Below are 27,155 nucleotides of genomic sequence, written 5' to 3'. Positions count from 1 at the left end.
GAAGGAAAAAAAACAACTCATAAATCCTATACTCAGAGGTATGTCCTTAAAAACTTCAACTAGCTAGAAGCCTATAGCTTCTATTGACAAGTTAATTAATTAATCAGTAACGACCATTTACAAGTAATTTCTTTCCCCGGATTTTTCTTTTACATAACAAAATGTAAAGTAGTAAGCTATAATGATTAGAAAGACTTCTTTTTTCTCTTCAGAAACTAACAAGTTCACACAGATGTTACTATTTGAGCAACTTCACGTTATGAAATACATCCTGTGCTTACATCAATGTTTTGCTTGGTGCTACTGTAAGTAGTAACAAAATCAGGTCCATCTGCATCAGCCTGAAAGAGGAGAAAAAAAGCCAAGCACACAGTCAGTTTCTATTCCATCAACCAGCTAATACCTCCTCAAATGCTTTTATATCCCCTGTAAAGACTGCCTATCACTTAAATAGGCAAAGACAATCTCACCTATCAATTTTGCAAAGGTACTACTCTGTATATATATATATATTTTTTTTTTTTTAATTTTTTTTTTTTTTTACAATGAATGCATACAAACATTTGGGTTGCACCATGTGTCCAACTCGCTCGTTTGTTGTTCTCGTTGCCCTCTTTTTTATGTTTTAATAAAAAATATTCTAAAGTTTTGTTACTCATATACATTAACCATATCATCCATTTTATACACAGCCCAAGACAATTTCTTCTCATTTAGTATGGCCCAGACAAGCTAAAAGATTGAACACCCACAGCGCACACTGGTTTCAGTAAGTGTGTGCTGACTTACAAAGCCAGCACTATATGGATGCAATGGAGAGCAACAAGGGGATGATAAGAGGAAAAATAGGTACCTAGGAGAACTCCTAAGCAAAATATAAATCTTACAGGTTTTAGAAGCAGCAAGAAAAAAAGATCCCACATAGGCTAAGTGTGGAAGCTTTATTTTACTCCCCAAATAATCTCAGTTAAAAAGGTACTGAAACCTTAATGTATTCCATTTTCAGAAGAGGTTCGTCTGTCTTACTTGAAGAATTAATAATACAGAGAGGATCTCCATTTGAGTCTGCAAATAAAGAAATGAAATACTAATTAATGGAAATGCTTTTCATTCACAAATTTTCTTCCACCCACGGAATTCCTCCATTATGAACTACACTTACTGAAAGTGGCAGTAAACATCTTTTCACTGAGAAGCTGCAGATGAAGTACTACCTTATGGAACGCTACATCCACTGCTACTATTCTAGTACTAGGGTCATAAATTTAACTTGGCAGTTAGCTTCTTATTTGCTTGGTTTGTTTATGCTATCTTTGAGCACAATACCCTCTTGCACAGAAGAGGACTATACACACTGTACTGACTGTACACCAATTATCTAGAATACCTACCAGTTATTTCAGTGCATCTCATAATGATTTTTTTCAGATATGCTCCTGCAGTCAATTCATGATTTCTGATTTCAGTTTTGGTTCCAAGCTGTAATACGTTTAGAATGTGTAATGGATACCTCTCCTTCTGAAGTTGCTTCATCAGAGTTATTACAACCTTGAATGCAGAAAAAGAACTAAGTTTACTATTACAGTAAAACTGCCCAGAAGCATGACATGTAGTTATAACTGGACATTCAACGAAAGTGTTAAGAAAAAAGTTATTTTGTATTATTTAGTATTAATTCGGCTAGTATATGGCTATGATTTAGTTTTCGATAGGATGCTATGGTCTGAATACAGAAAAAAACAGTTAATAGAGATTACACTGATCTGGAAGGAATGAAGTAGAGAATGGGTGTTGATGTGAATTGAGCTTTTGGTAACAGGTTCAAAAAAGAAAAAGCTGTGAAAAGTTTTCTAAACTCATCTGAAAATTAAAGAACAACTAGATATAGCTCCTAACATTCAAAATTAAAAGGCCATACTGAGTTCCTCATGTTTAAGTACCACAGAAGTCTTCCAAAAAAAAAAAAAAAAAAGGTACTTGGATGATATCTTATCCACAAACATCTTTGTTACTAGACTGCTTCTGCATTTTTCCTGTATTTCACCTACAAACACCCTCAGTCCTGTGTTTTTTTTACAGCAAAGATATTAGTTCTAGCTTACCTAATTAAGCCATTTTGTTAATAAAAAAACTCAGTGCCATGTTTTGAAGGATGAAGACTAGGTGAATGCAGAGGATAAGAAAAAAAAAATCTGTTTTTCCCTGTTAGATATATTGCGTATGTTAAGTATTCTATTAGTATCACTTCATACCATGCAGATAGAGGAAAAAAAATATAAAGGTAGTATTCAAAATATCCTTGTAAACTAAAGCATCTGGGTTCCAGATTTTTATTATTTCATCAGTTATTACCTCCTTCTATAAGTAATTATAAATACCAGCCGATTTCTGATAAACAGAAGAAACAGTAAGTTTTATGAACGGATATATACCTCTTTGATTTCAAAATTAAGCAGCACATTGATAACATCTTCGTTTAATGTTTCTTTTCTCTTTTCAGACAGTATTCCTTCTGAAACACCCTTGCTCTGCATCAAGGTCGATTTCTCCATTCCTTTGATTCTACCTGCAGCATTAAATAATTACTTACCAAATTGCTAGCATTCATTTAGCTCAAGAAACAAATTCCATTCTGTTTTTCCATTCACATTTGACATATGTTAGCAACATTTCCACAAAGCTCTGAACTTTGGAGCAAGAGAAGAATACAGAAACACTCTGGCAACAAGGACACTGCAATCTCAATACCTTGCCACTTCTGTGACTCTTCAGCTAATAAAATTACCATACTGTCTTTCTCAATCTTGTTTTAAGTATGACCACTGTCTTTGCAAAATTAAAGAGTTTATTACTTGCATATCATACTCAGATCTAAGCTTACTTTCCAGATAATACATGATTTTCATTATTCCTGAAAGCTAACATGCTTCTTATTTAAGTCATCTCTCACCTTCCTCTTGCAGTATTTGTTTTGCATTAGTTTGTTCTGCTTCACCAAGGTTTTCTGTCAACACTTTGAGGAAGACATTCAAATCCTCTTGACTTACTGCAACCTACAAAATCGCAGATCACAGTTCTCAGCAGAAAAAAACCAACAGTTCTTTAAAGTTTTAACTAGCTATCGAAGCATAACAATGTTTTCTGGCAGGACTAAAAGGTGCTTATTTACAGATATTTTGTCAGCACTGTCATCTCTTGGGGAAAATAACAAACAATAATAATTTTATAAGCACTTAGTTAAAGCATTAGGAAGGTTATGACTTCTTAAAGCTTTACTTACAATATCAACGCCTTCAATAACATTCTAGGAATTACATACTACCTCATGACATTTTGCTTCCTCTTTATATAAACATACAGTATACAAATTGTCAAAATACACAACTTTCTTGAGATCACTGGAGGGTGGCAGGAAATGAAGCTGGAGTTGCTAACGCAATTATTTGCAGATTTAAATTCCTCTCAAAAAGATACCAATTTTTAAAAGGCAATGAAAAAGACTCACTCAGAGAACTGGACACAACAACACATGATGTAAGTTGGTCTTGCCTTACAACAGCAAATAACCAAAACTTCTTGACATCCCTTTCAGTTCTCTCTTTTCAGTTTAGGAAATGCACATAGGGAGTAAAGTATTTAACATCGCTTTCAAACTTCAATATCTACACACACAAGTTAAATGCTATTGACATCCCTGAAACACTCCTCAGCTAACAGCTTGTAGCTTGTTCCACTTTTGTGACCAGAAGTATACAGGTTAGACTTACATTAATAGTATTATGAGCTTCTCAGTCTTAACTGCATTAAACTTACATTCATTGTATCCAGATATCCTGTGATCTCCAATATTGGCAATTTGTGAAACCAAGATGCAGCTAGATTTCGACTGACAGACAGGCTCAAATTAATAGGGTGAAGTATCTGAATGTCCTGATGCGATAAACCTTCCTCCATACTGGCTCTTAAATGAAAGGAGAAAAAAAACATTAAAGAAAACAGTTAAATCATGCTATGTTTTAACTCAAACCATATTAAAATATCAAGTTTAATCTCCATATGGTACATACGTCTTGAGCAGGACATCTTATTTCACTTCTCATCAATTTGTTCCTAGGTTAACATGTTAGTATGAGAGCTGCCCCAAAATTAATGCCTCTGATTTTATTATGTTGGCCCACAATGTCACAGGCAGACACTGGTGGTATGACAGTACAGGCTGAACCTTCCCACCAATATTGTTAGATTTTCCTGCCGTGTGACAGATGGTAGCAGAGAGGCAGTCTGACATAGAAGTATGGATGAAGCAAAGGCGCAGGATTAAATTCCTTCATGTGGAAAAGACTGTGTCCACTGACATTCATCACTGCTAGCTGAATGCTTACTGAGAGTGGATGTCAGCACAGTGAGGTCGTGCATGGTGCATTTCAGCAGTGGTGACAGTGACACGAAAGACAAGGCACATTCCAGACAACCATACAGATTTTTAGGAGCATATCATGAAGGTTCTTCTTCATCACAGGTAAAAAGGTATAGCTAAAGGTGACTACGCTGAAAAAACCCAGCTTTTTGTAATTGATAATTTGCTCTACCGAACAGTGTTACTGTGCTCTTTGCATATGTTGTACTTTCCATGGAAATAAATAGGAGACATTACTTTCAACTGACATATTTTAACACCAAATACTTGACTGCCACTAACCACACGTTAGAAACAAGGAGATTAGTGCCTTACAATGTATTAATATTACCAACTAGCTAAGGCATTACTTGATGAAATGCACTTTACCTAGACAATTTCAGCTTAGTCAGCTGCACATCCATTTTGTCAATGATTGGAGGAAGCAAACTGCCTTCTGGAGATGCCAAGCTAAACCGGTTCTGAACCTTAATCAAGCCAAGATCTACTACTATAGCATTGAAGGAAACCGAGGACTGAGGAATGACTATAACTGGTGCTTTTAAGTGAATGTCCATAGCAAGTCGAAAGCTCCTTTGAGCCAGATCTTTTACGCTCGTAGCAGCCTTTTCTGCAGCTTGGACCGTAGCAGCACTCAGTGCCTCCTTAGCCGTCTGAAAGTTGTTCAAGAAGGTCTAGAATAAGATCAAGACAAAGGAGAAATACAGCTATAAATAGGGTTGTTTCTTTTTTAATCTCAACTAATCTCTCATTGTACAACATCAGTAATAACCAACATCAACAAAAACTTCTGCTGTTTAATGTGTTAAATTTTCCCTGGGGCCAGGCAACTGAATACCTTTCTTCATGACATCTGTTACAGGGCCAGAAAAGTACTAACAGTACCACCCAATGATTTTTAAACTCATTACTTTGCCTCTGTTTCCCACCCACATTAGTGGCAAGGTTCTTTTATCTCATTACCTTCCGGGGAATACGTTGTTTTTAAAGCCCCTCTATTTTATCAGTGAATGCTAATACTTACTGAAGTCAGTAGTTTGCAGGCAGAAAACCCACTAATGCTTTACAAAAATCAGGATTTATAATAATTGACAAAAGGGCAAGTGATTTACAGTGATTAATTTGTAGTCCTTGTAGGATCTTAATTTGCAGAAAATTTTTTGTCCATGTTATTAATTCAATTACATTTGCAATGACCTCAGGTTTTCCCTGTGGTTGGGTGTGAGAGGTGAAATGCCTTAAAAGCATAGGTGAGGGGAGAGGGCACAGAACAGCCCCCTTGCAGGGTTGCAGCGTGGTAGTTTTTGACTTTCAAATCAGTTACAATTGGCTTATCCAAGTTTATAAGTAGTACATAAAGAAAGTTAAGCTCACTCTTTCAAAAACTGAAGTTGTAAGTTTTTCTGAGGTTGCAAATAGGGAAAGCTAATGAATGCATCACAAGTTACATAAAGAAAAAAGACTTACCAGCAAAGATACAAGAAATTTGTGAAGGTATACTACTTGAATACAGCCTACTTTCAAAGAGACAGTACCATCCACTTTTGTCATATCAGCATAGGCTTCTCCCTCAGTAGCGTAAGGATATAATACCAGACTGAAACTGAAAACTTCATCTCCTACTATAGATACGGCCTAGAAAGAAAGAAAAAGTACGTTGTGGCCATCAGTAGCTTTTAAGAAGGTACTAAGAAAAAACAAATATATTGTCAGCCTATCAGATATACTAAAACAAAAGCCTTTTTTCACCACTTCAAGTGGAAAAGAAGTATTCATGTGAAATCAAGTATTTTAAAGAATGGAATAAGAATATGCATTACATTTCACTTGCACACACAAAATTAATGAAAAAACAAGTAAGGCTTAAAAACTTGTACTTTTTTATGAAGGGTCCTTGTATCAACATCTGTGACAACTACATCTTTAAGTCGGGCAAAGAATTCTGTTTGATTTGACTGAAGAAGAAGAGATGAATCAAGACCTGTCAAATGAAAAAGAAACAGTAGTAGCAAAGTAACACCTAATTTCAGGGCAGTGGGGACAACACAAGAAAAGCTTGATAAGACCCCTATTTAAGTAATATTGCTCCAAGAAATTCTGTTGTTCATCCCATATCAAATTCAACGAAAACCTCAAAAAAACCCACATATATATTTTAAAAACCCTGTAAATACTTGATGACCTACTTTGTTTGGAAAGAAAAAAAAAGGAAGAAATAGGTCATTTACAATTTCTACAGCAAGGGACACAGTAACTGAGAGCTCTATTATATCCAAGCCATTTGAGACTTATAGGAGAAAAAAAAAGAAGGAAACAACAGAAACAACTCAAAGAAGAGGAAAACCCGGAAAAAAACATGGAAAAAACACATTTACTTTGAAATTAAACTGCAAGACGAATACTAACAGAAAATGTAATACCTTGAATCTTGATCTCTGCAATGTTCTTTTTCTCATCACAAAGATTTAAACAAAAGGCATCCAGCCTGGCTAAGAGCTTGAAGGCAAAGGCATCCTTATCCTTAAAAGGTCTCGTCACTAGAAAAGATAGAAGGTGTTTTTGCAAGGCACAGCACGCACCTTTTCAGTTAAGCTCCCAAAAGCAGAGGAGGCTTGTTTTAGCTTGGTGACAGTGGCATTCTGATGATTCAATACTACTTCCTACAGATTCTTTCATCACCTAGCATGTCAGAATCTGCTACCCTCTGGGCCTATTAATATATTTTTTTAGCACTCTAGGAACAGTAAGATTTTTATTAGGCTTTTCTCTCCAAGAGTCCTCCAGCCCATTGAGGCACTGTGACACATGCCATGATCGTCACTCAGGCAAAGCTCATCAGATTCTCTAGCATTTCATATTTGTGCCAACACACAACATATCCATACAGACGCATCATTTTGACAAACACAAGGGTACCTTTCTTTAATGTACGGTCATCTTGTTGCTTTTCTTCTTTAGTTGGTGTCTCTCTACTACTTCCACTTCCTGACGGACTAACAGTTGCTAAAAAACTGACAGCAGACATAAGGGCCTCTGTATGCAGCAGAATGTTAAGTGATGAAAAAGCCACCTGTTGAAAACATGAGACTCCATATCACAAAACATAGCTTGCAAGTAAAAGAGCACCCGATAGAGCTGTAATGGTATGGAAAGCGCAGCAGTGACAGCATAGTAGCAAAGTCCTAGGCTGCAGCAAGTGAGGATATGCTGAAATGCAGCAGCTGTGGACACAGACACAAAAGAATGAACCTGCTCTACCCTCAGAAGGCCTCAAGTACACAGGGATCTCTAATGAGCGACCTTCACCACCATTGCCAACCCTTAAATAAAGTCTGGGCAGGGGAGGATCCTGGCTCCCCCCCTTCTGGTAACTCAGGTGTATTACAATGCACACACGAGCTCCCCTGGGTTGATCCATCCTTCTCACCAGGTGCTCAATCACTGTTTCAAGCCATGACTTCATATTTCCACTACAGAAGCATAACAGTTTCTTAGAAATAGAGAAGTTACGCACATTACCAGCAACAAATAATAAAGAGAAAGAAAAAAAACTTTTGTAAAGCAGAAAAAAGGTAGGGTTAGAAAATAAGTCAGTCTGACAACAACTCAGCAGCCATAACCTCTAAGCTATTACTTCCTCAGTACAAAAGTCAAATGACACAAAATGAATTTACTAACATTAAAAGAGAGGCAATTCCTTCTCAGATGACTAATTTAACAAGACACATCAGATTACAGTAGCCTAACCTAAATCAGGATTCATTCCACTCAAGCACTGTGCTCTGTCAAACTCAGACTCCGTACATGCTTGCACCATAACCCAGTACAAGATGAAAGGATAAGAGGTAGTTGGCTGCCATATAGATACTCAGAATAAAGAAATTTCTAGGCAAATAGATTAAGGGAATCCAAAAAGATTAATAAACCACCTGCCTTGTAGTTTAGCAAACCATACTATGCACTTGAATCAGCTTGGAATGGAAGAGAGATCAAATCCAGTTCTTACGGACACACAAGCCTTACTGAAGAGCTAGAATGCAACGCTTAACCACGTAGAGTAAGTGGACTTGTCTAAATATCAGCACTTTCCCATAGGGTAAAAATCAGTCAATTCCATTCACTAACATTGAAATAAAAGCGTCACTTCCTGCTGGAGTTTCAGGAGCCTCTTCTTGGAAAAAACAAAATAAAAAAAAAAATCCAGTATTATTTCGATTTCCCTGATAAAATCTGCAGATACTCTAAAAGTATGTGGCTAGTAGTGCTCACTGTAGGGGAGACAGACTAGATGACCCTCAAATAATCCCATGACTTCAAGGCAGGAGAATACTTGTCCTAATGTTCAAAAGGAAGGGGAAATACCTTTTAGAGAAGTTATTTCTCGTCAACACACTGTTTTTACGTAGAACAAACACTCAAAAATATGCCATTGGTACAACAACCAGAAGTTAAGCAAGTACATATTCACTGTCATTAATTACTGCAATATAGGATACTGTTTTTAGAGATTAAGTTATCATTCTAGAGAATGAAAGAAGTGAAGTGGAAAATAGTATCATAATAAACTCCCCTTTCACAGCAAATAACTAGAACACATTCCCCTCTCAAACAAACAAACAAAAAAAACCACTCTTAAACGTACATAGACTTCATAGCAAATTTAACCAGAGTACTGATTACACAGATCGTATAATACAAATATTCAATTTGACAAGAAACAGAAAAACTTCTCCACCTGCTATATTTTTTTTCCCATAGCAGCTGTTTTTAGATTAACACTTTATATGCTTGAGAAGATGACACACCCTTATACTATCTTGATTTTATCCACATTAGCTTGTAACTACATAGTTTTACTCCATAGTTCAGAAATAGACTAACATATTGCTCTTACATTAAGTGTATAAAAAATTGACACGTGCTTCTGAACTTTCAGGCTCCCTGGTGCAGGAGAAAGGAAAAAGAAAAAAAAAAATCACTACTCACTTGAATCTTCTGTTCAGTGTTGTCAAAAACAGTCAGAAAGTGTGGACCATTTTTGTCAGCCTGAAATGAATGATTAGCATAGAGGCTGTTAATTCAACCCACACTTTGGGCTCCTAAAATACAAAATATCACATACTCTGTACATAGAAGGTCAAAGACTTTGTAATGTGCAGAGGTGATTTAAACAAACAAAAAAAATCATCCTTTAGAAAGATTAACCTTTACCTTGATATATTCCACCTTCAGAAGATCTAAGCCAGGCTTATCTGATGAACTAATTAGATGAAGGGGCACTTTTTTACCTGTAACATACAAAAACAGACACAGAATACACAGCAGTTAGTTAAACTTCTCCTTTCAGTGAGCCAAAGGCATTTGTGCCTTTAATACAGGTGAGCTTTCAATGCAGTTTGTTAAAAATCTACTGCCCCATAACACGTGAATCAATGGTTTGCCTTCAAGTCTAAACCAGCAAGTCTGTATTATCTCTCAATCCAAAACTAGTTATTTATCTGCTAAGCATTAAGGTGGCAGTCCATAACTGACAACTGTACAATTGAGACAAGCACTGCCAGTGGAAAGTTGCATAATACCAAAATATTGTGCCTGTAAAACTAGAGCAATGTCTGAATTTTAAGGAGCACAGAAAAAAAGAAAATTTCAGACTCACTAAGTATAAATATACACAGTATATTTTCTCCTACATTACCTCCAATTTCATAGTAATCCAAGCTTATTGTCTTCAAATATGATACAGCTGCTAAATTAAACGTTCTGACAGTTGCTTCTGTCCCAAGATGCTTTACGTCAAACACAAGTACTGTTTCCTCAGTTTTTTCTTGCTTGGTGAGTTCTAGCAAAACCTGGATGAGTAAGAAATAATATGCCATCTTTTTATATAGAGTGTTTTCTTCGCTCAAATCAACAATGAAGGAATGCTAGTAGTATTAATGCCTTGTTTATGCCTGATGGTCACAGACACTTTACAGATTTTGCTCTTTGTAGGTGACCTGCCTAGTTATTTGCTTTGTTCTTCCATTCCATTTCTTTTCTGGGGAAGGAATGAAGGGGGTGCTGATGTCTAATTGAGAGCTGGAATACTTTTAATATAAAATAATAGTTCCAGAAATTGACTTTTTGAAGTTTTTTTGTTGTTGTTTGCGTTGTATTACACAACTTATACACACACTTTAAGAAAATACATTTTATTTACTCTTTTCTATGATTTATAAATAGAAATAACTAATATATATACACACACACATTTTTACTTTGGTAAATGTGTTGTGTGTCCATAAACTTGGACAACACTGGTAATAGAATAATGGGTTTTCTTATATGAAGTAGTCTTTATATAAAAGATTAAAATAGAATTAGAAACATACCTCTTTAATTTCAAACTTCAGTTGAAGATCTGTCAGTTCCTCTTTAGCAGATTCCGTATTTTCTATTTCTTCTCCTTTACTTAGTGCCCTATAGTATGGTTCATATCTTTCTTCAAAATCAAAATATTCTTCTTCAGAGTCTGCAGAACAGAGGTGACCTCCTCCTTAGTAAGCTTTTACCAGGAACAAGGATAGAACTCTCCCCCCTCCCTTTCTCATTCTAGTACCACATAAATCTAATCTGACAAAGCACACTTTTTACACCTATACTGCCTTCTACCCATTAGATGAAAATGGCGAAGTGACAAAAATTGAAGCTTTATTGAAGAAAGCACTATAGTTTAGCTGTATAATTAGACACTAAAGCATTTAGATAAAGGAAGTACAGTTATAAACTCCCAGAAGTGAATTTTTCATGTTCCACTGTACAAAATTTTTTCTGGAACAACTAGGAAAATAAACACTCAAATCCAAAGCATCAATCATTAATTTGCCATTTGCTAGTCATGCTCTGTATTTACAGAGACAGAAGAGCTTTGCTAATGCAAAACATTTCAGACAGCACTCCTGTAACGTTTGTAGAAGTATTTCTGCCATGCACTGGCTACGTATGAAAGAATATGTGCTTTAGACATGTTACTTAACCTTTTCCATGTGCCTACTCCAAAGTAGATGTCTGTAACATCAAACTCTTGAAATGGCAGCAGCAGATCCATTTTTGACTAAAACAGTATAATTTCTGAAACAGTTTTCTCAATTCTCTAAAAGATGTGGCATGACATTTGGATAACTATGTTGGATTGCTAATTGCATCCTAAAGCAATTGCTATGAACAGCTCATTCTACTTATTTTTTAAGAGGTTGCTTATGCAGAATATGAGTTTATTTCAAAAAAGAAGGTTTCTTTCTTTTTTTTAAAAAAGCATATATAGTATTCTGAGGTAACAACAGCATTTTAATAATCTTCTTATGCACTGTAAGTTAGGGACAGTGGTACTCATCCCTACTGTTCTAGTAATGTTCTTTAAGACCAATACTTGCCTGAAAATGCTAAGGTATTCCATAAATTTTGCCTTGCTCTCTTTTTCTTACCTGACGCCATTTCTGCTAACAAGTGGTGTGTAGTAAGCAACCCTTTGGCATCAACAGGAATTGCAGGAATAGTTGCTGCCTGGTGTGAGAAGAAAAAAAAGTCAGTTTTTATGTTTTCATAACTTGGTATGTTGAGTTACACTTTCCAACGATGATAAATCTTTAAGCTGGCCCTTCATTTATTAGACATTTGAGTTTTGGCAATATTTATACTAAAGCCAACATGACAATGACAAAGTTAGCTTTGTTTGAATTAGCCAGCATGTTCTGATGTTAAGTTGTAACTTAACAGATGAGCAAGAGATTTTAGATTAAAAAAAAAAAGTGAAAAGACATTAGGAAGAATTCACATAACAATCACTTTGATTTTGTTGACAAAGCTTTTATTATTATTATTATTGTTTCACTTTTATTATTTATATTCAGCTTACCTTTGTGCTTGGAATTGAAACAGATGACATCTCAGGTAATGGAATGCTATCAATCAGATCAAAAATTGCCTTGATTTTCTGATCAGAAACCCTGATATGCACCAAAGGAAGCCCTCCTGACACTTTAAACCTTAAGAAAAAAGAGGAAAAAAAGAAAAAATCTGGTTCACACTAAGACAAAAGAAACAGCACACAACCAATTCTTGATTTAAAATGTTACAGATATTAACACTAATATACTAAAGTCAGGTCACAGTAAAGCTAGTGAATCTGCATTAAAAACAAGTGTTGCACTCATTAAAATCAGATTTTCAGTCATTCATTTAGTTACTTCATTAAGTTAAGGTGATCAGGAACTAAGAGTGAAGAAAGGCTTTGTTAAACGTAGTAAGCTAACTAAGACATTGATGGCTTCAAATTCCAAAGTATAACTAAACATTTTTTTCCTTTCTGTAAGTACACAATAATTAAAAAATAAACCCTCTGAATATTAATACATTACTTTGCCATTCTGGTATCTTTTTCCACCATTGATTTTGCCAGCTGTATATGAATATCCATAGGCTGTAACATATGTAAAGTTGATGAACGCTGAAAACGAGCCTTCTTCCAGTCTTCACCTGCAAGTATTAAATCAATTTAGATAAAACACATTGCTTGCTAATTGCTATAATTAAAATACTGTGAGTATTCAAATAGCATCCCCAGGAAAAGCTGAAGAACCCACTAACAAACCAAAGCAGGCAGAACAATTTGGGTGAGATATTTTAAGGAATCTTTAATAGATTTTCAATATCCCTTAACAGTATATTGACTTGGCAGTGCTAAGCTCAATTCCACACTAAATGATGCTCTTGAATACAAAAATTTTAAAAAAGTAACCTAGCATTTTATCAACTATAAAACTTAAGGCCAAACGAACTGCTAATAAGGCCAACTCCACCTATATTTTACAGCATAGTAAGGATAATAATAGTTCAATGCATTTATGTTGCTCACTGGTGAAGTAAAGAAATAATACACAGACCTACAACCAAAACACTAGCAGAGGTTTTAAGAGAAACTAACAAGGAAATTTCTCAGCTTAATACCAGAAGAGGTATTAAGGTATTATTGTTTGCTGTTTTTCTTTAAAAACATATTTTCTAATTACAGAAAGGTATACTTCAGCAATCCTCTGAGTAAACAGTTCTTTAGTAAACAACTGATTATTAGTTTAAAAGTTTTGTTTTAGTACCTGCTCTTCCAAAAAGAAGTTGCACATTTTTTATTTCCACATCAAACTTGTCATATGCTTTATCCATAATCTCCTCTAAAGATGAAAAACTAGAAGCTTCACTATTGCCTTGATTTATGCTGTTCAGCTGAAAAACATAAGGACAAGATAAGTATAGAATTCATACATGTGATATTAGTTCTAGTGATGGTGAAAAAGGTGATTTGTGTAACATTATCATAGCCAACTGGATTATTATAGAGAAGATACCTTAATTTCTTTCACACTTCTCTCACCAAGGCTATTAAATATTTATTTCTGATGATACTATCAAATAATACAATTAGTGTAATGTGAAATGAAGTCTTATTATTAAAAGTTTACAGCTGAAGTACAAACAAAATATTTATTTAGTCAATTAAAATCAAGTTAAATAATTATCATTTTTTAGTTGCATAGAAATAGAAGAATCAACTTTCAAACTCAAGTAAAAAACATAGATCCTCTTATATAAATAAGAGGTACCTCATTCTAAAGAAAAACAAGAAGAAAAATAATCACATTTTGCTGAATATATCAAAGATATTAATTAAAATGTTACTTTCATGATTTATCAAAAAAGACAATGTTTCTGAGGCAGGTTACACAGTTAAAGTACATCAAAGACAACCCAACAGCTCTGAACACTGACAGAACTGCTGGCTGCAATTGGTTTTTCAAGCATACTAGGTGAGAATTCTTTCACAGATGTGCACCTTCACCTTCTGATATTCAGACAGTTTTACATGATAGTCCTTTTTTTTTTTCCCTCTTAATGCATCTATTTCCTTCCTCTTCTGTGCTTATAAGGAGAGATCATTTATATACCTGAAATGTACCGAAGTCCAAAATCAGCAAATTTGAATTTTCATGGTAGAAACCTGTCTGTGGAACCACAAGGTAGGAAGGTTTCAGATGGATCTTCAAGTCAAGGACTTTCCTCATTTCGATAATATGAGCTAATCCTTCAAACAAAGAGAAGGGACATTACAACTGAAATGCTACTCACAAGTAAAACATTTTTCCAGGCCACATATGAAGAAATGTTATTTAAGATGAGTTATATTTCAGATAAAGACTGACTTTTTTAATAGTATGTTTTCCACCTAAACCAACTGCTCTCCATCCAGAGAACATCCACTATTCCAAGTTAAAAAAACAAACAAACAAAAAACCCAACAACAAAAAACCAAGGTAAAAAGACATCTAGTAATTCTATTTAGCCAGCAATCACAACATACAAAGTTTTGCAAATCATATAGAAATGTTCTACGATATTCAAGGGTTTGCCTCCAGTGAGATGTCCCTTACCTGTAGCAGTTCTTTCCTTGATTTCTTCGAGTTTCATTAATGTGGCTGATGTTAATCTTTCAAGATCCATTCCCTTACTTGTCTGAAAGAATTCTACCATTGCATTTATTGTTCTCTTTTAAAGACAAAGAGCCAAGAATTAACAACATATTCATAAGTCATTCAGTAAAAAATACAAAATAGATCTTAACCGAGCAAAGAGAATGAAAGCAACAGTTAAAAAAAGAATCACAAAAGAGAGAACAATTTTGATTACTACTCACTGCATCATATTTTATTTCCACAGGCTGTGATTCAATACTAAGACTTTGATCAGCAGTACTCTCTTCGGGGTTAATATTGAACTCTATCTTCAGTAGAGAAGACCTGCTATCCCCAATGGAAGCCACAAGAGATGGTACAATGTTTTCTTGTCTCAGGCCTGTAACATACCAGTTTTCAAGCTTTGCTTCCACCCTAAAGAAGACAGGTGGCTAATTATTATATAAGTTAGGACATAGAACAGTTCCATCTATGAGAAGCAAGCAATATCAGAAAGTTTTTGATAAAGAAAACAGGAAATCAAGCTAGCCTCACAGGTCTAACCACATGGTTAACAAATTGTAACATTAATAAACTGTGAAGAAATTGGTAGGAGGCACGTTGCTCACAACAACAAGGGTAGTATTTTCTTTCAACTGCAGTTATTAGAAACAAAATTCTTTTTAGGGTGCTGGGCATCTATCGCTGCAATCTCTCTATGGACCACCTCCCACCAAGTAAATGATATGGCACACATTTATGTAAAATTTGTACAACTTCTCTAGGGGTTGTGATCGCACTTTTAATACTATGCAAAACTTTTTTCAGCAAAATATTTCCACAGTTCACAACTGAACTGGCGGTTTTATGCATAAAGTCAAAAGATAAAGGAACTGCAAATCAAAGCGTGAACAAATGCAGACTCATTTCCCAGACACTGAAGCCATTATTAGATCACTGTGTAACAATAACTTGTGCTCATTATTTCTGGTGTGATTTCTATTAAAAGAGAAAGGTCTCAGCTTTCCATATGCTGGTTTATACGTACTACCCACAATACACAGGTATGGATTTTCTTTTCTGTAGGAAGTAAGCAACATCACATTCAGTAGCTTGGCTGGAATGTGTCAGCTAAACCACTGCACGCTCCTTAAATAATTCCCAAAGTTAATATACAGCACTTCAATACACGGATTCAACAAACAGCTTATTCTCATTCACACAGAGCAATAAATAATATTCCGTTCCTCATTCCATTCAATATTATTCACCAAACTGACAATATCTTCTAATTAGCTAGAAAGAGTGAAACAAAAAAAAAAATCAATGTAAAAAAAAAATACAATACTCAAGGAAAAAAAAAAGGGGGTAAGAAGTTTGAGAAAGAAATAATGTTTCTACAAAAATAAAATATAAATCTAATTACTTAATGGCTTGTGCTCCTGGGCGTTGTGATATTTTTGTACTCAAATCAATTATCTGTACTTTAAGAGTTTCTGCCACATTCTTGTCTTCTTTAATTGTAAGAGAAGTGCTTACCAGCTTCAACGTCACAATATGGGCAACATACTACCAAAGAGAGAGAAAACTGAAATTAGTCATCTTCATCAGAAAAATTTTTCTGAACTCCTAATTCAAACGAATCTAATGAAATCTGGAGTTATGGCTAAACCAGCAGCCATACATCCACATGCAAGAACCTCAGTATAGAGAACTTTCAACCCTCACCAGACATTTCTGTAATATAAAACATGGTATTTCAAGAAATGCTGAGTTACTTTGAATTTTTTTTCTTCTACGAATTCACAGGGGTTTTACACTGTGAAAGCAAGTGCCGAAAACATGTTTTGCCTATGTACCATTTGTGACTGTCAATCAGCAAATTAAGAAAAATTGAACCATACTCCATAATCTATTTGAAGCCTGCACATTTCCACACGGTATTGACAGAAATTAAAGCATCTTTACACTTAATGACTTATCTAAATCAAAAATTAATCATTTCCTACATAAGTGCAGTGTTTGGGTTTTGTATCTTCTTTGTCGGTCACAGATGCTTGCTGATGCTCTACTCCTTTCAATCTGACAAGAACATGAGCTCATACGATTGTACAGCACAACAATTGAAAGATTTATTTTTAAACCATTCCCTTAAAAGTTGTTTACCTGTCTTGGTAAGGAAAGGTGATAGGAGCTCTCACTATAGCCAATAGCAGTAAAAAGCTTAGCCTTCTCTTCTGGTGTCATTAGTTCATTGATAGCTAATAAATAAATAAATACATACATACATAAATAAAACCCACAAAAGCTTACACTTCAACTAGCAACTAATTTGGTTACAATTTTCCTCCCACAAGTTTTCTACTGTACTTAAGTTCTGTTGACACAAAGCTCTATATTACATTGCAGTAAAGTCCACTTTGTAAAATAATAAGCAGCCTTATTATGGCACAGCGTTATGTATGTAGGACTGAAATCATCATTTATATTATGAGATGATCCATATTTTCCAACAGTGAAAAGAGCTTTGAGGAGTACTATTACAACCACTTTCTCATCTAGATGGCAGATCACCAGAATACAATATTTCAATCGTCACCTATAAAACCACAGCTGAAAACTCAATACTCTTCTCTTTAGAAGGTTCTGAAGTGCTTAAGGCCATTTCAGAAATACGCCCTATTTCCCAACTCAATCATCGATAACAGTAAATAAAATCACAAAACAGATCAATACTGCATGGTATTGTCTATCTCATACTCACTTTTGTACAGTAGGAAACAAGATATACTGTAACTTGCTTCTTTGTCTTTATTCAATCAAGTATATAGAAAATCACAAGTCTATTTAAGAAGTTACTATAATACAGCCTACACTTACTTTCAGGAACGAATGATTCTTCGTCTTCCTTTTTTTTAGATTCTCTCCTACCCCAGAAACCACTAAACCATCCTCCACTTTTTTTTTCAACTTCAGTGGCTTTCTTCTTCAGCACTTTCTGTCCCGATCTTATTGTCTACAAAGCAAGCATTAAAATATGTAATTGATTATTATGTATTTTGTTTTCCTGTAAATTATGCGTTTAATAGGCATGTGAGGGACAGCAACATCACCCCTGCAAGAGGGACTATTCTGAGCTTACCTTCAGAATGCTAGGTGTTTTTTATCTCAATTGCAGACCCCACTTTTTCCCTACCATTATAACAGGCAACTCCTTAATAGCGTCACAAATGATTTCCAAAATAAAACACAGGTTTCATCTACTTCTTAAAAATTCTATCACAGCTGTTGTTTAATTAAATTGGCTGCCCACTAGAAAGGTATCAGAATATTTGAAGGTATAAGATAGTGTGGTAAAAGCGGTCAGTGTTTAATTTGAATACCTGCAGAGCTAGTCTTGAAATAACAGAAGTCCAAGGAACAAAACAATCATTAATACAGAGAAGACTGTAGAATGGTACAGACTACACAGCAGAAACAGTGCACACAGTGGTAAGTTTTAGGGCATGGTTTCCAGTTTGTAAACTGATTTATTCCTGTCCTCAAAAGACTGGAAGCTTGCCTTCTTCGTCCCCCCATTCAGCCATACTCATCACCAGAAATTTTGTCAAGATTCTGTAATGATGAAACAATCCTATTTGAAGTGCCACAATATTACTGAACAGAAATAATTTCTTACCTCAAGTTGTGCATGTTGTCTTGCTAGGACTATATTGAAGACATCAAGCTTTTTTTCTAGGTCCTGTAAAAACATATGATGAAATCGTCTGCTTCTCAGTCACATCTAGGAAAGTCTCACTACAACAATTTTGCACCAATCCTTTCCTATTTACTCTCCAATTTCTTTTTAGACACGCTCCTTTCTTTTAATGGGTACCTCTGCCCACGAAGCCTGATGTTAGACAGTCTGATTTTTAAAATATCAAAAGTTTATTATCCTACAACCAAAAAAAGTTAATTTAAACGTCATTCCACTAGAATTCTTTCTTTCCCCACCGGGTTACGTCAGGCTTCTGATTAAAACTGTCTCTCTAGAACTCTTGTGATCTAGGAAAACTATCAATCTTGATTATTATCATGCATATTTAAAGAATTATGTAATCAAGGGATCAAAACATACTTGCCCTTGAGTGAAACACTGCATACCTGAATTTGTCTCTGTGTTTCTTCTGACAGTTTGCCCAGTGTCAGTTTGCTCCTGTATATGGTTCTGTAAGTCTTCACAAGCTGCCTATGTTGTTTTATGGTACTCCATGACCACATACGAGTACATCTTTTGATGTGAACTTCCAGAACACTGTCACCCGCATACTTCCACCTACAATAAATCCACACGTGAATAATTTCACATTTCATTTTGTGCCCTGCAACTTAGAAACTGCAGAAGGAGTATTTTATTAATACGCAAACATTTTCTTCACCACTTCATTTAAGCTATTCACTTATAAATTTTTAAATGGTTTCTACCTCACTTCATGAAAAGACTGATGGCTTATATTGCATGTCTGATGAACTATAAATTTACATCCACTATTGACTTCCACACATTTACAAACCTGGACTGTAAAAGCACAAAGAACACTTAAGCACTTCGATAAGTAGCATCGATTCATTATTCAGAAAAAGATCCATAAAAAACGTAATCAGCTCAAAACTAAGAACTAAAATTACAGTTGACACATTTCCTTTGTAATACATGTACCAATTTTTACTTTAGTCTTTCTAAAATTGTACTCTAACCTCTAGAGAGGTCACTGGAATTTTGTTCAGAGATTCCGGGTTCAAGGTGAGCTTTTTAAGTCATTTTCATCACCTGGTTCTTTCACATCATCTCTTCTGCAAAGTAGTTTTACTTGGCTATGCAGAGGTACGTTAAGTTATAATGACACGTGCTTAAAACTGCATTATCCGCAAAGGAGAATGACAAGACTAGAAAGGACTCAACACATCCCCCAGAGAACACACGACCAAATGCAACTTACCATTGTCTGGCATTTTTATGAACAGATACATTTGGTCTAAATTTTCTGTATGGTGCATTGCGAACCATGTAATCTATGGACTCCAGAAGATCAATCATGCTGAGGTACTAAACACAGGAAAACAAGCTCCTTAGCAAAGCTTCCGATTTCATTACATGCAATATTTCAAGTAGAAATATATGTTTATAAAGGTGTCTTCAGTGCTCCCCGAACTACTCAGAAATTTAGGCCTATGCATTTTCATTGCTACTGAAAGCAGACCAACAGCTATACCTATTACTCTTGGAGGACACCGCCATCTGAATTTCTGGCTTCCCTGAGAAACAAATTTATTTTTTTTACTTCTACTAGCCTGCTCATAACATAGTCTTGGTCTTTCTCAAACAAATGTTATTTTCTTCCTTTGTCAATATAAAATTTTCCCAACACTGGAACCTCATTTGCACTAATAATATTAGCAGTGTTCTCAACACAGACTACATTTGGGTATCAATGAGAGCTAAAAAGACACTTAAATTGTAAATTATAACTGAATAAACAATAACATTGCTAGGGAGCTATCAAAATGAGTTTCTTGGTACTTCAATGGGCTATGTTGCCAAAGACATATACACCATTTATTCCTGCCCTTGCTTTTATCCTTATTTCTCTTCCATTATAGTGTTGGCTTATAGTTTGAGCAGATAAAGTGAGACAATGGTTAATCCTAAGAGATTCCATTCTATATTTGCTATTCCAAGTACTGTCCTCACAGCTTCTGCAGGTAACAGGGTCAGAGGGCCTGAATCTAAAGGCGGGGAGCAACTGTTACACAAGGATCACATTTTCTAATCACAATTACTGCTGCAGCTCCTCAAAACTCTGAAACAGGTGATGACTGACACCAACCCAACTTACCTGTGGCTTTGTGAGTTCAATAGCAATTCTCTGTACTTCTACATTACAATCAAGCTTGGGAGTTTTCAGTTCCACTTCTGCATTTGGGTTGATAAAAACTCTTGCAGAGGCTGATACTGGTCTAAAGACTTAAAGAATAAAAAATTGAGATTAATTTAATACAGGAAGCCATCTTAAAAATACTTAAGCCCACTGCCTAATATATCACCTACTCGACATAATATGACGTGTACATTCAAGACCCATAAAAACAGTTCAACATAGCAAAGTGCAAGGTTTTGCACTTGGGTCAGAGTAATCCCAGATAAGTATACTGACAGGGAGAAGAACTCCCTGAGAGCAGCACTGCAGAGAAGGACCTGAGAGTCCTGGTGCATGAAAAATTGAGCACCAGCCAGCAGTGTGCTTTTGCAGCTTGGAAGGCCAATGGTATCCCGGGCTCTATCAGAAGAGAGGTGGCCAGCAAGGACAGGGAGGGGATTGTCCCTCTCTACTCTACTCTTGTGAGGTCCCATCTGGATCACTGTGTCAAGGAAAGAGAGGGAGTTGTTGGGTCCAGAGGAGGGCCACAAAGATGATCAAAGGGCTGGAGCACTTCTCTTATGAAGAGTGGCTGAAGGACCTGGGCTTGTTCAGCAGGGAGAAGAGAAGGCTGCAAGGAGACCTCATTGCAGCCTTCCAGTATTTAAAAGGGGATTATAAAAAGAAGGGGAATCAACTTTTTAGTTGGGTAGATAGTGAAAGGACAAGGCAGATGGTTTTATGCTCAAGGAGGTAAGGTTTAGACTGGATGTTAGGGGAAAGTTCTTTACAGAGAGTGGTGAGGTGCTGGAACAGGCTGCCCAGAAAGGCTATGAATGCTGCATCCCTGGAAGCGTTCAAAACTAGGCTGGATGGGGCTCTGGGCAATCTGGTGTAGTACAAGATTTGGAGGTCGGTGGCCCTACCCTTGGCAGGGGGGTTGGAACTTTGTGATCCTTAGGGTCCCTTCCAACCCAAGTCATTCTAGGATTCTAGAAACAGCATTTGATTCATACAACAAATGAGATCAGCCTACCAATAGTTAGAATAAAACCTCTATGATGTTACATTATGTTTAGGTTTTTGTAAAATGAAGCTAGCATGGGTACGCCTGTATGATCAGTTCAGACCAACTAAAATGCTCAAAACAATGTATATTAATTCATTTGTAGCTTACTTACTGTACTGGTAGTCTTGAGGCTGGTTATCACCATGTGGAATTCCTCCTTTCAGTTGATCCTGTAAAGGAATATGATACTGTCTAGCAGTTGCTGAAGGATATTTACTGTTGTTCTACTTAAAATTCAGAGGACAGTTCAACTCCAATTCACATGTTTTGGGGAAACTCCAGCAGAAAACTTCACCCCTTAAACGTGCTACATTAGATATCTCAAGTACTTAAAAGTAAAATGTTTCAATACAGCAGACTCAATAAGTTTCTCTCATCAAGTGGAATGTTATTACCATTTAATTCAACTTTGCTTAGAAGTTCACTGAACCTTCCTATCTTGCATCAACTAGTGTTCATTAATTTAAAACATTCTAACAATTGTGTACATGCAGACATGTAGTGTAATAGATTAAGTATTTGTTTTTAAACTCCTTGAAGATGCTGAGACAATATATTCATAATCTATCCTTGCTCATGTTTATCCCATAAGAAAGCCATTTGAGTCTTCTGGTATTCTCCAGTTAGGAGAGAAACGAAAGATATGATGTCAGGAAAATAATGCAGCAGCTTCAGAGGAATGAGCAATATCATGCTGGAACTGAGACCTCATTCAAAATGAGGTCTCTTTGCTGTTGCAATTATTCAGCAGTTTCTTGAGGATGCTATACAAATACCCTATTATTTCATCTAGCTTATGGATTGCAATGGCACTATCAGTTAAAACAGGACACATGGTTTTAAGAAGCAGTACATACAATCTATTATATGAAGGCAGATGAAGCACTTGTTACTGTCATATTTTACAAAGACTATCAATATCAAGCATAGCTTTTACAAGGAAAATATCTTACAGATACAAATCTCTTCCAGTAATTTCTTCTCCCAACTTCTTATTTTAAAATGTTTTGTATTTTACAAAAAGTACACATGCTCATTAAGATATTTGCATTTGCATATTTCTGAACTCTAATAGTGAAAGTAAGCTTTTCAATGGGCTTAAGTGTATAACAGCTAATCTCACAAACAGCCATATGCTCATGTTATTTAAATATGAAGACTGCTGTGTGAAAGTGACAGACCGCTATGGATTACACAGCTTATTCCAACTATGAGGCAGACCAATCAGCTACTGTGCTAAATCTGATTTCTTGATAATACTGTTTACAGTAAGACTGAAGTGGCCTGTCTGGACGGAACTCCTAGCATTTCAGGAAACAGGATATACTACAGACTACATTTAAAATGTATTCTAATCTTTAATACAGAAAATTCTGAAACAGAAAGGACTTCATAAGCAGCTGAGAGGATTTCCACAAGCCATCTTACACCAATGCCAAATTCCACACTCTTCCCTCATGATGGCTTATTAAGAATTCATAAGCTTTTCTGCTAAACTACAAAGGCATAATGGAAAGAACTCTGAGGAACTTTAGCTGTTTAAACAAAGTAAGAGAGTGCAGACAGGACAAAGAAATAACATATTCACAGCATCTTCTACATACAGTGACTTGCATTCCAATTTTTAGAAAATGAGAATTACCCTACAATGGGAACCAGAACTAAAATAGAAGGAGGACTTGGGTTTCATGTTCCACATTAACAGAAAGGATTCAGAGTACATTTAATGACTGGCTGGTTTTACCAGTTTTGAACCATACTTCCTTATTAGTGTCAAGTCCATCAAGTTAAGTGTATGCTATGTTAACAAGAAAAAAGAAAGAAATGGTAACTGTAAAAGACTAGGACAGCAGAAGAAATGGAAACAAGGAATATTGTATGAGGATACACAGAACATTTGCATAACATTTATAAACACTGGATCAATAATGCACTCTATTTTGCACAGATGTACTTATTCAAACCAAAAATAAAACGCAGATAGACAGCATACATCTATGTATTCAGCATTCTCCACAGCAAAATGAAACACATTTTTGATAAACTTAGAAGAGCAGTCGTATATACAAGATTCCAAGTCAACTGACTTGTTTTCATAATCCCTTCTAAGTTTACGTTCAAAACCTAAGCAATTCAGTCATTTACTAGCCAAGAGCTCACTAGATAATAGTTGCTTCTCATTACCTACAAATAAGCTATCTTTTAAGCACATTTATGTAATAACTATCTGAAACAATCTTAACAGCAAAGGCACTTTTGCAATCCAGTACTCCTCAGCTGCAGTACAGAAAGCTACAATTTCTGTCTATTGCCCTATTAATAGTGCCACATTCCCAGTTTCTCTTCAGAGTAAATAAAACTTGTTTTGCTTTTATTTAATTGCTGTCTTACCTCACAAGTATTTCATAACCTTACAGCATTACAATTTGCAGTACACCACTACTCATCTAGCTAACAGCAACTCAAAACACTAACAAATCAGAAAAACTAGATGTAGCCTGCAAGTAGCTCATACATACAAACTGGATTTTATCCTTCCCCTGCAATTACCATTTTAATTTTTTCCAGCATCATCTCTGCCATACAGTCTGCCTTAATTATGTTTCACCCAACCTCATTTTCAGAAGTCATCATTACTCAGTCCTACTGAGTACTTCCTATTTAAAGCTATGACCCTTTTCAGACTTGACAAGTGCAGCATACTCATCTTTCCAAATCTGTTTCCCATAAAGAGGGGGACTACCTTCAGAGAAATATTACATTAACCCCTCTAACTTTCAAGTCAGACAGTGGACAGCTACTACCTACAAGGTATAGTTTGCAAAAAGTAAAAAGAATAAATGCTCTTTACTTCATGATTTTGTTCTTCTGTTTGGCAATGCTCTTTGCTTTATTTTCTTGTTCTTCTGTTTGGCTACATCATATTGGTTAGTTTCATCTACACAGCTTAGGTATCTTGATAATATAAAGTTTCTGCTCCAATAAGGTTTAATATTCTGAAATTTTAATAACTCCACGATCATTTACTATTTCTGTTTTCATTACAGTAGCTAAATAAGACTTCATATAGCCCAGACATTCAATAAACAGTACTGAGTAAGTAGCATGCTAAGTCATAGGCTAATAGAACTGATCTTACAAACCCAGTTTCTGACCACCTCCAAATCTACAGGAGTTGGTAACATATAGAGTCAACAAAACATATTAACTATCAATGGCACAATGAATTAACATACGACCCTGCTATCATAATAGAGATGACCAAATGTCTGGGGCTGGGTGTTGTTGAAATTAATATAGCATTGTTTGAAAGAGTATAACAGTCATGAGATAGGGTACCGCTCAACACATTTAACTCTACATTACCAGTATTTGTTCATGGGAGCCGTGATAATACATTTTGCTGTGTACATTCCAATAAGCACTGAGGCTGTCCAAGCATAAAAGCTGCAGAGAAAAAAAAAAAAACAGCATTCAACAGATTCCATACTCTGTATTCAATAGATTCTGTGAATTTAGCTTCCACTTGGAAAAAAAAATCTACTATAAGCACTGAGACGCATTTAATCTTATAATACCATTTTAAAAAGATAATTACTTGCTAAAACGCATGTTCTTAAAGTGCATGCATTCACACACACTGATAAAAAGTAATTGGGATGGGGAGGAACAGAAGGGCATGCTTCACTACCTGAATTCCAAACACATCTTACGCATAGATTAGAATAGGAAATGGCAATTAAACAAAACTATCTGAAATCATGGTTACTACACAGATTTCAGTCTTGTTATGTAATGTTGTTTATGAGCAGATCAGTGTTTGCATTGATTGGTTAAAACTATGGTATTGATGCTTTACCTAAAGCCAGTCTTTTTAGTTCTACTTATTAAAAAATTAAGTAAAAATACAAAATATTAAGTAAAATACAAGAATTCACAAGCAGCTTTCCCAATTTTTTTCTGTACCTGCATACTACATCACTCCAAATAACAGTTGCGAGCTACACTTTTGAACCAGCTAGGGAAAAAAAAAAAACATTACCTTGTAAATTACTTTTGTCGCATCATTTAAAATTGAAGGTTTCCAGTTCTCATTTGTCGTCTAAAATTTCGAAGGGACAAAAGTCATTCCATGATGTACCTTACTTGTCATACCTGTGGTTCTATACTATTTTTCCAAGCACAGAATGAATCACTTTGGTGCTCCTAGATTACAGAAGTAGGCTTCTGTATATACACAAGTCAAAACCCAATACTAAATTTGTGAGTTCCTTTTAGTTCTCAACTCCTTATCCTACCCAAGAAATCCTATGCATTTATGGCAAACAAGTTAACTGAAATTATCTTTCCTCTGCTCAGGAGGCCTGGCAAAATACCAGTTTTCATCATGAAGTAACATTTGCCTTAATTTAACTACTGGACATGGAAACAACCTTTCCTATGAAATTAAGCACATTCATTTTTAAAGATCACTTGGAACATAAGAAGAAATTGCTTGTTTCAAAATAGCATGATGTTTCTCAGCAATCTTCCCTGCTGCTTGTACAAACTTCAAGTACTATCTGCATGAAGAGAAGATTGTCTTACCCTCCATATCTATTCTATAATTGCATTATATTAAATGCCTAACTTATCCTTCTGGTGCCCAAAGATAAGTAAATCAAAATCATGAACACACGCATGCACACAAATATTACCAATAAACTAAGCTCGCCCAATGTAATTCCCAGAGAAATTGGACGCTGTGGATCTGTGATCTGCAAAAAAATAGAATAAGAATAGCTATTTATCCATATTCATATCCGTAAGAATAATTTCATTAAAATTGATTGAAATCTTGATCAGTTTTCCCTTTCTTAACTATTCTTGCTGAAGCATTCAGTTGGGTCAGTACCAATATGGCTGCAGATTAAAGGCTTAGGAATTCAATTCTGAAATTTTCTTTCAGGTTTTTAAACCTTTGTATAGTAAAGAACTGAAGAACTATCAAGTACCATGTCTCAGTCAACTATATCACTTCCTGACTTCCATTCTTCCCACCACTTTGAATATAGTCTCTCTGAAAACAGTTCCGGAATAGCTTTGCATAACATTTTATGTCCAATGCTTCCTATCTACATGCAGCTATCTCATCACAAACTGCTTCACTCATTTCCAGGAAGCTGGAATGGGAATAGAATACTACCTATTACCGATTAGTTATTTAACTTTGTTTTCCAGCTCATCCATAGGTCCACAAGTCCCTGCCATTCTGAATTTTGGTCATCGCAATGAAAAATTCTCTATAT

At 35.5% G+C, this 27,155-nt stretch overlaps 1 protein-coding gene across 2 annotated transcripts in view; it reads right to left on the bottom strand.

Annotated features, from left to right (window-relative positions):
* The window catches only part of VPS13C (vacuolar protein sorting 13 homolog C), an 82,413-nt gene that overhangs the window by 43,325 nt on the left and 11,933 nt on the right, over positions 1-27,155 (bottom strand). For both annotated transcript variants that reach the window (XM_001232999.6, XM_004943746.4), the window contains 33 exons: positions 26,565-26,624; positions 25,910-25,969; positions 25,234-25,314; positions 21,980-22,037; positions 20,778-20,905; positions 19,881-19,987; positions 19,045-19,216; positions 18,578-18,640; positions 17,779-17,914; positions 17,065-17,159; positions 16,325-16,467; positions 15,141-15,333; positions 14,878-14,992; positions 14,395-14,531; positions 13,549-13,675; positions 12,814-12,931; positions 12,312-12,441; positions 11,881-11,959; positions 10,789-10,928; positions 10,113-10,266; positions 9,629-9,705; positions 9,404-9,463; positions 7,334-7,487; positions 6,838-6,954; positions 6,295-6,398; positions 5,885-6,052; positions 4,787-5,091; positions 3,814-3,961; positions 2,951-3,053; positions 2,433-2,566; positions 1,392-1,548; positions 986-1,065; positions 282-341 (listed from right to left, as the gene is read on the bottom strand). In XM_001232999.6, coding sequence (XP_001233000.3) covers positions 282-341; positions 986-1,065; positions 1,392-1,548; positions 2,433-2,566; positions 2,951-3,053; positions 3,814-3,961; positions 4,787-5,091; positions 5,885-6,052; positions 6,295-6,398; positions 6,838-6,954; positions 7,334-7,487; positions 9,404-9,463; positions 9,629-9,705; positions 10,113-10,266; positions 10,789-10,928; positions 11,881-11,959; positions 12,312-12,441; positions 12,814-12,931; positions 13,549-13,675; positions 14,395-14,531; positions 14,878-14,992; positions 15,141-15,333; positions 16,325-16,467; positions 17,065-17,159; positions 17,779-17,914; positions 18,578-18,640; positions 19,045-19,216; positions 19,881-19,987; positions 20,778-20,905; positions 21,980-22,037; positions 25,234-25,314; positions 25,910-25,969; positions 26,565-26,624 — 3,963 coding nt within the window. The remainder of the gene's footprint in view (positions 1-281; positions 342-985; positions 1,066-1,391; positions 1,549-2,432; positions 2,567-2,950; positions 3,054-3,813; positions 3,962-4,786; positions 5,092-5,884; positions 6,053-6,294; positions 6,399-6,837; positions 6,955-7,333; positions 7,488-9,403; positions 9,464-9,628; positions 9,706-10,112; positions 10,267-10,788; positions 10,929-11,880; positions 11,960-12,311; positions 12,442-12,813; positions 12,932-13,548; positions 13,676-14,394; positions 14,532-14,877; positions 14,993-15,140; positions 15,334-16,324; positions 16,468-17,064; positions 17,160-17,778; positions 17,915-18,577; positions 18,641-19,044; positions 19,217-19,880; positions 19,988-20,777; positions 20,906-21,979; positions 22,038-25,233; positions 25,315-25,909; positions 25,970-26,564; positions 26,625-27,155) is intronic.

Source organism: Gallus gallus, chromosome 10, assembly GCF_016699485.2.
Source record: "Gallus gallus isolate bGalGal1 chromosome 10, bGalGal1.mat.broiler.GRCg7b, whole genome shotgun sequence".
Taxonomy (NCBI): Eukaryota; Metazoa; Chordata; class Aves; order Galliformes; family Phasianidae; genus Gallus; species Gallus gallus.
Note: the sequence above shows the minus strand (reverse complement) of the source record. Positions and strands in the feature narration are given on the sequence as shown.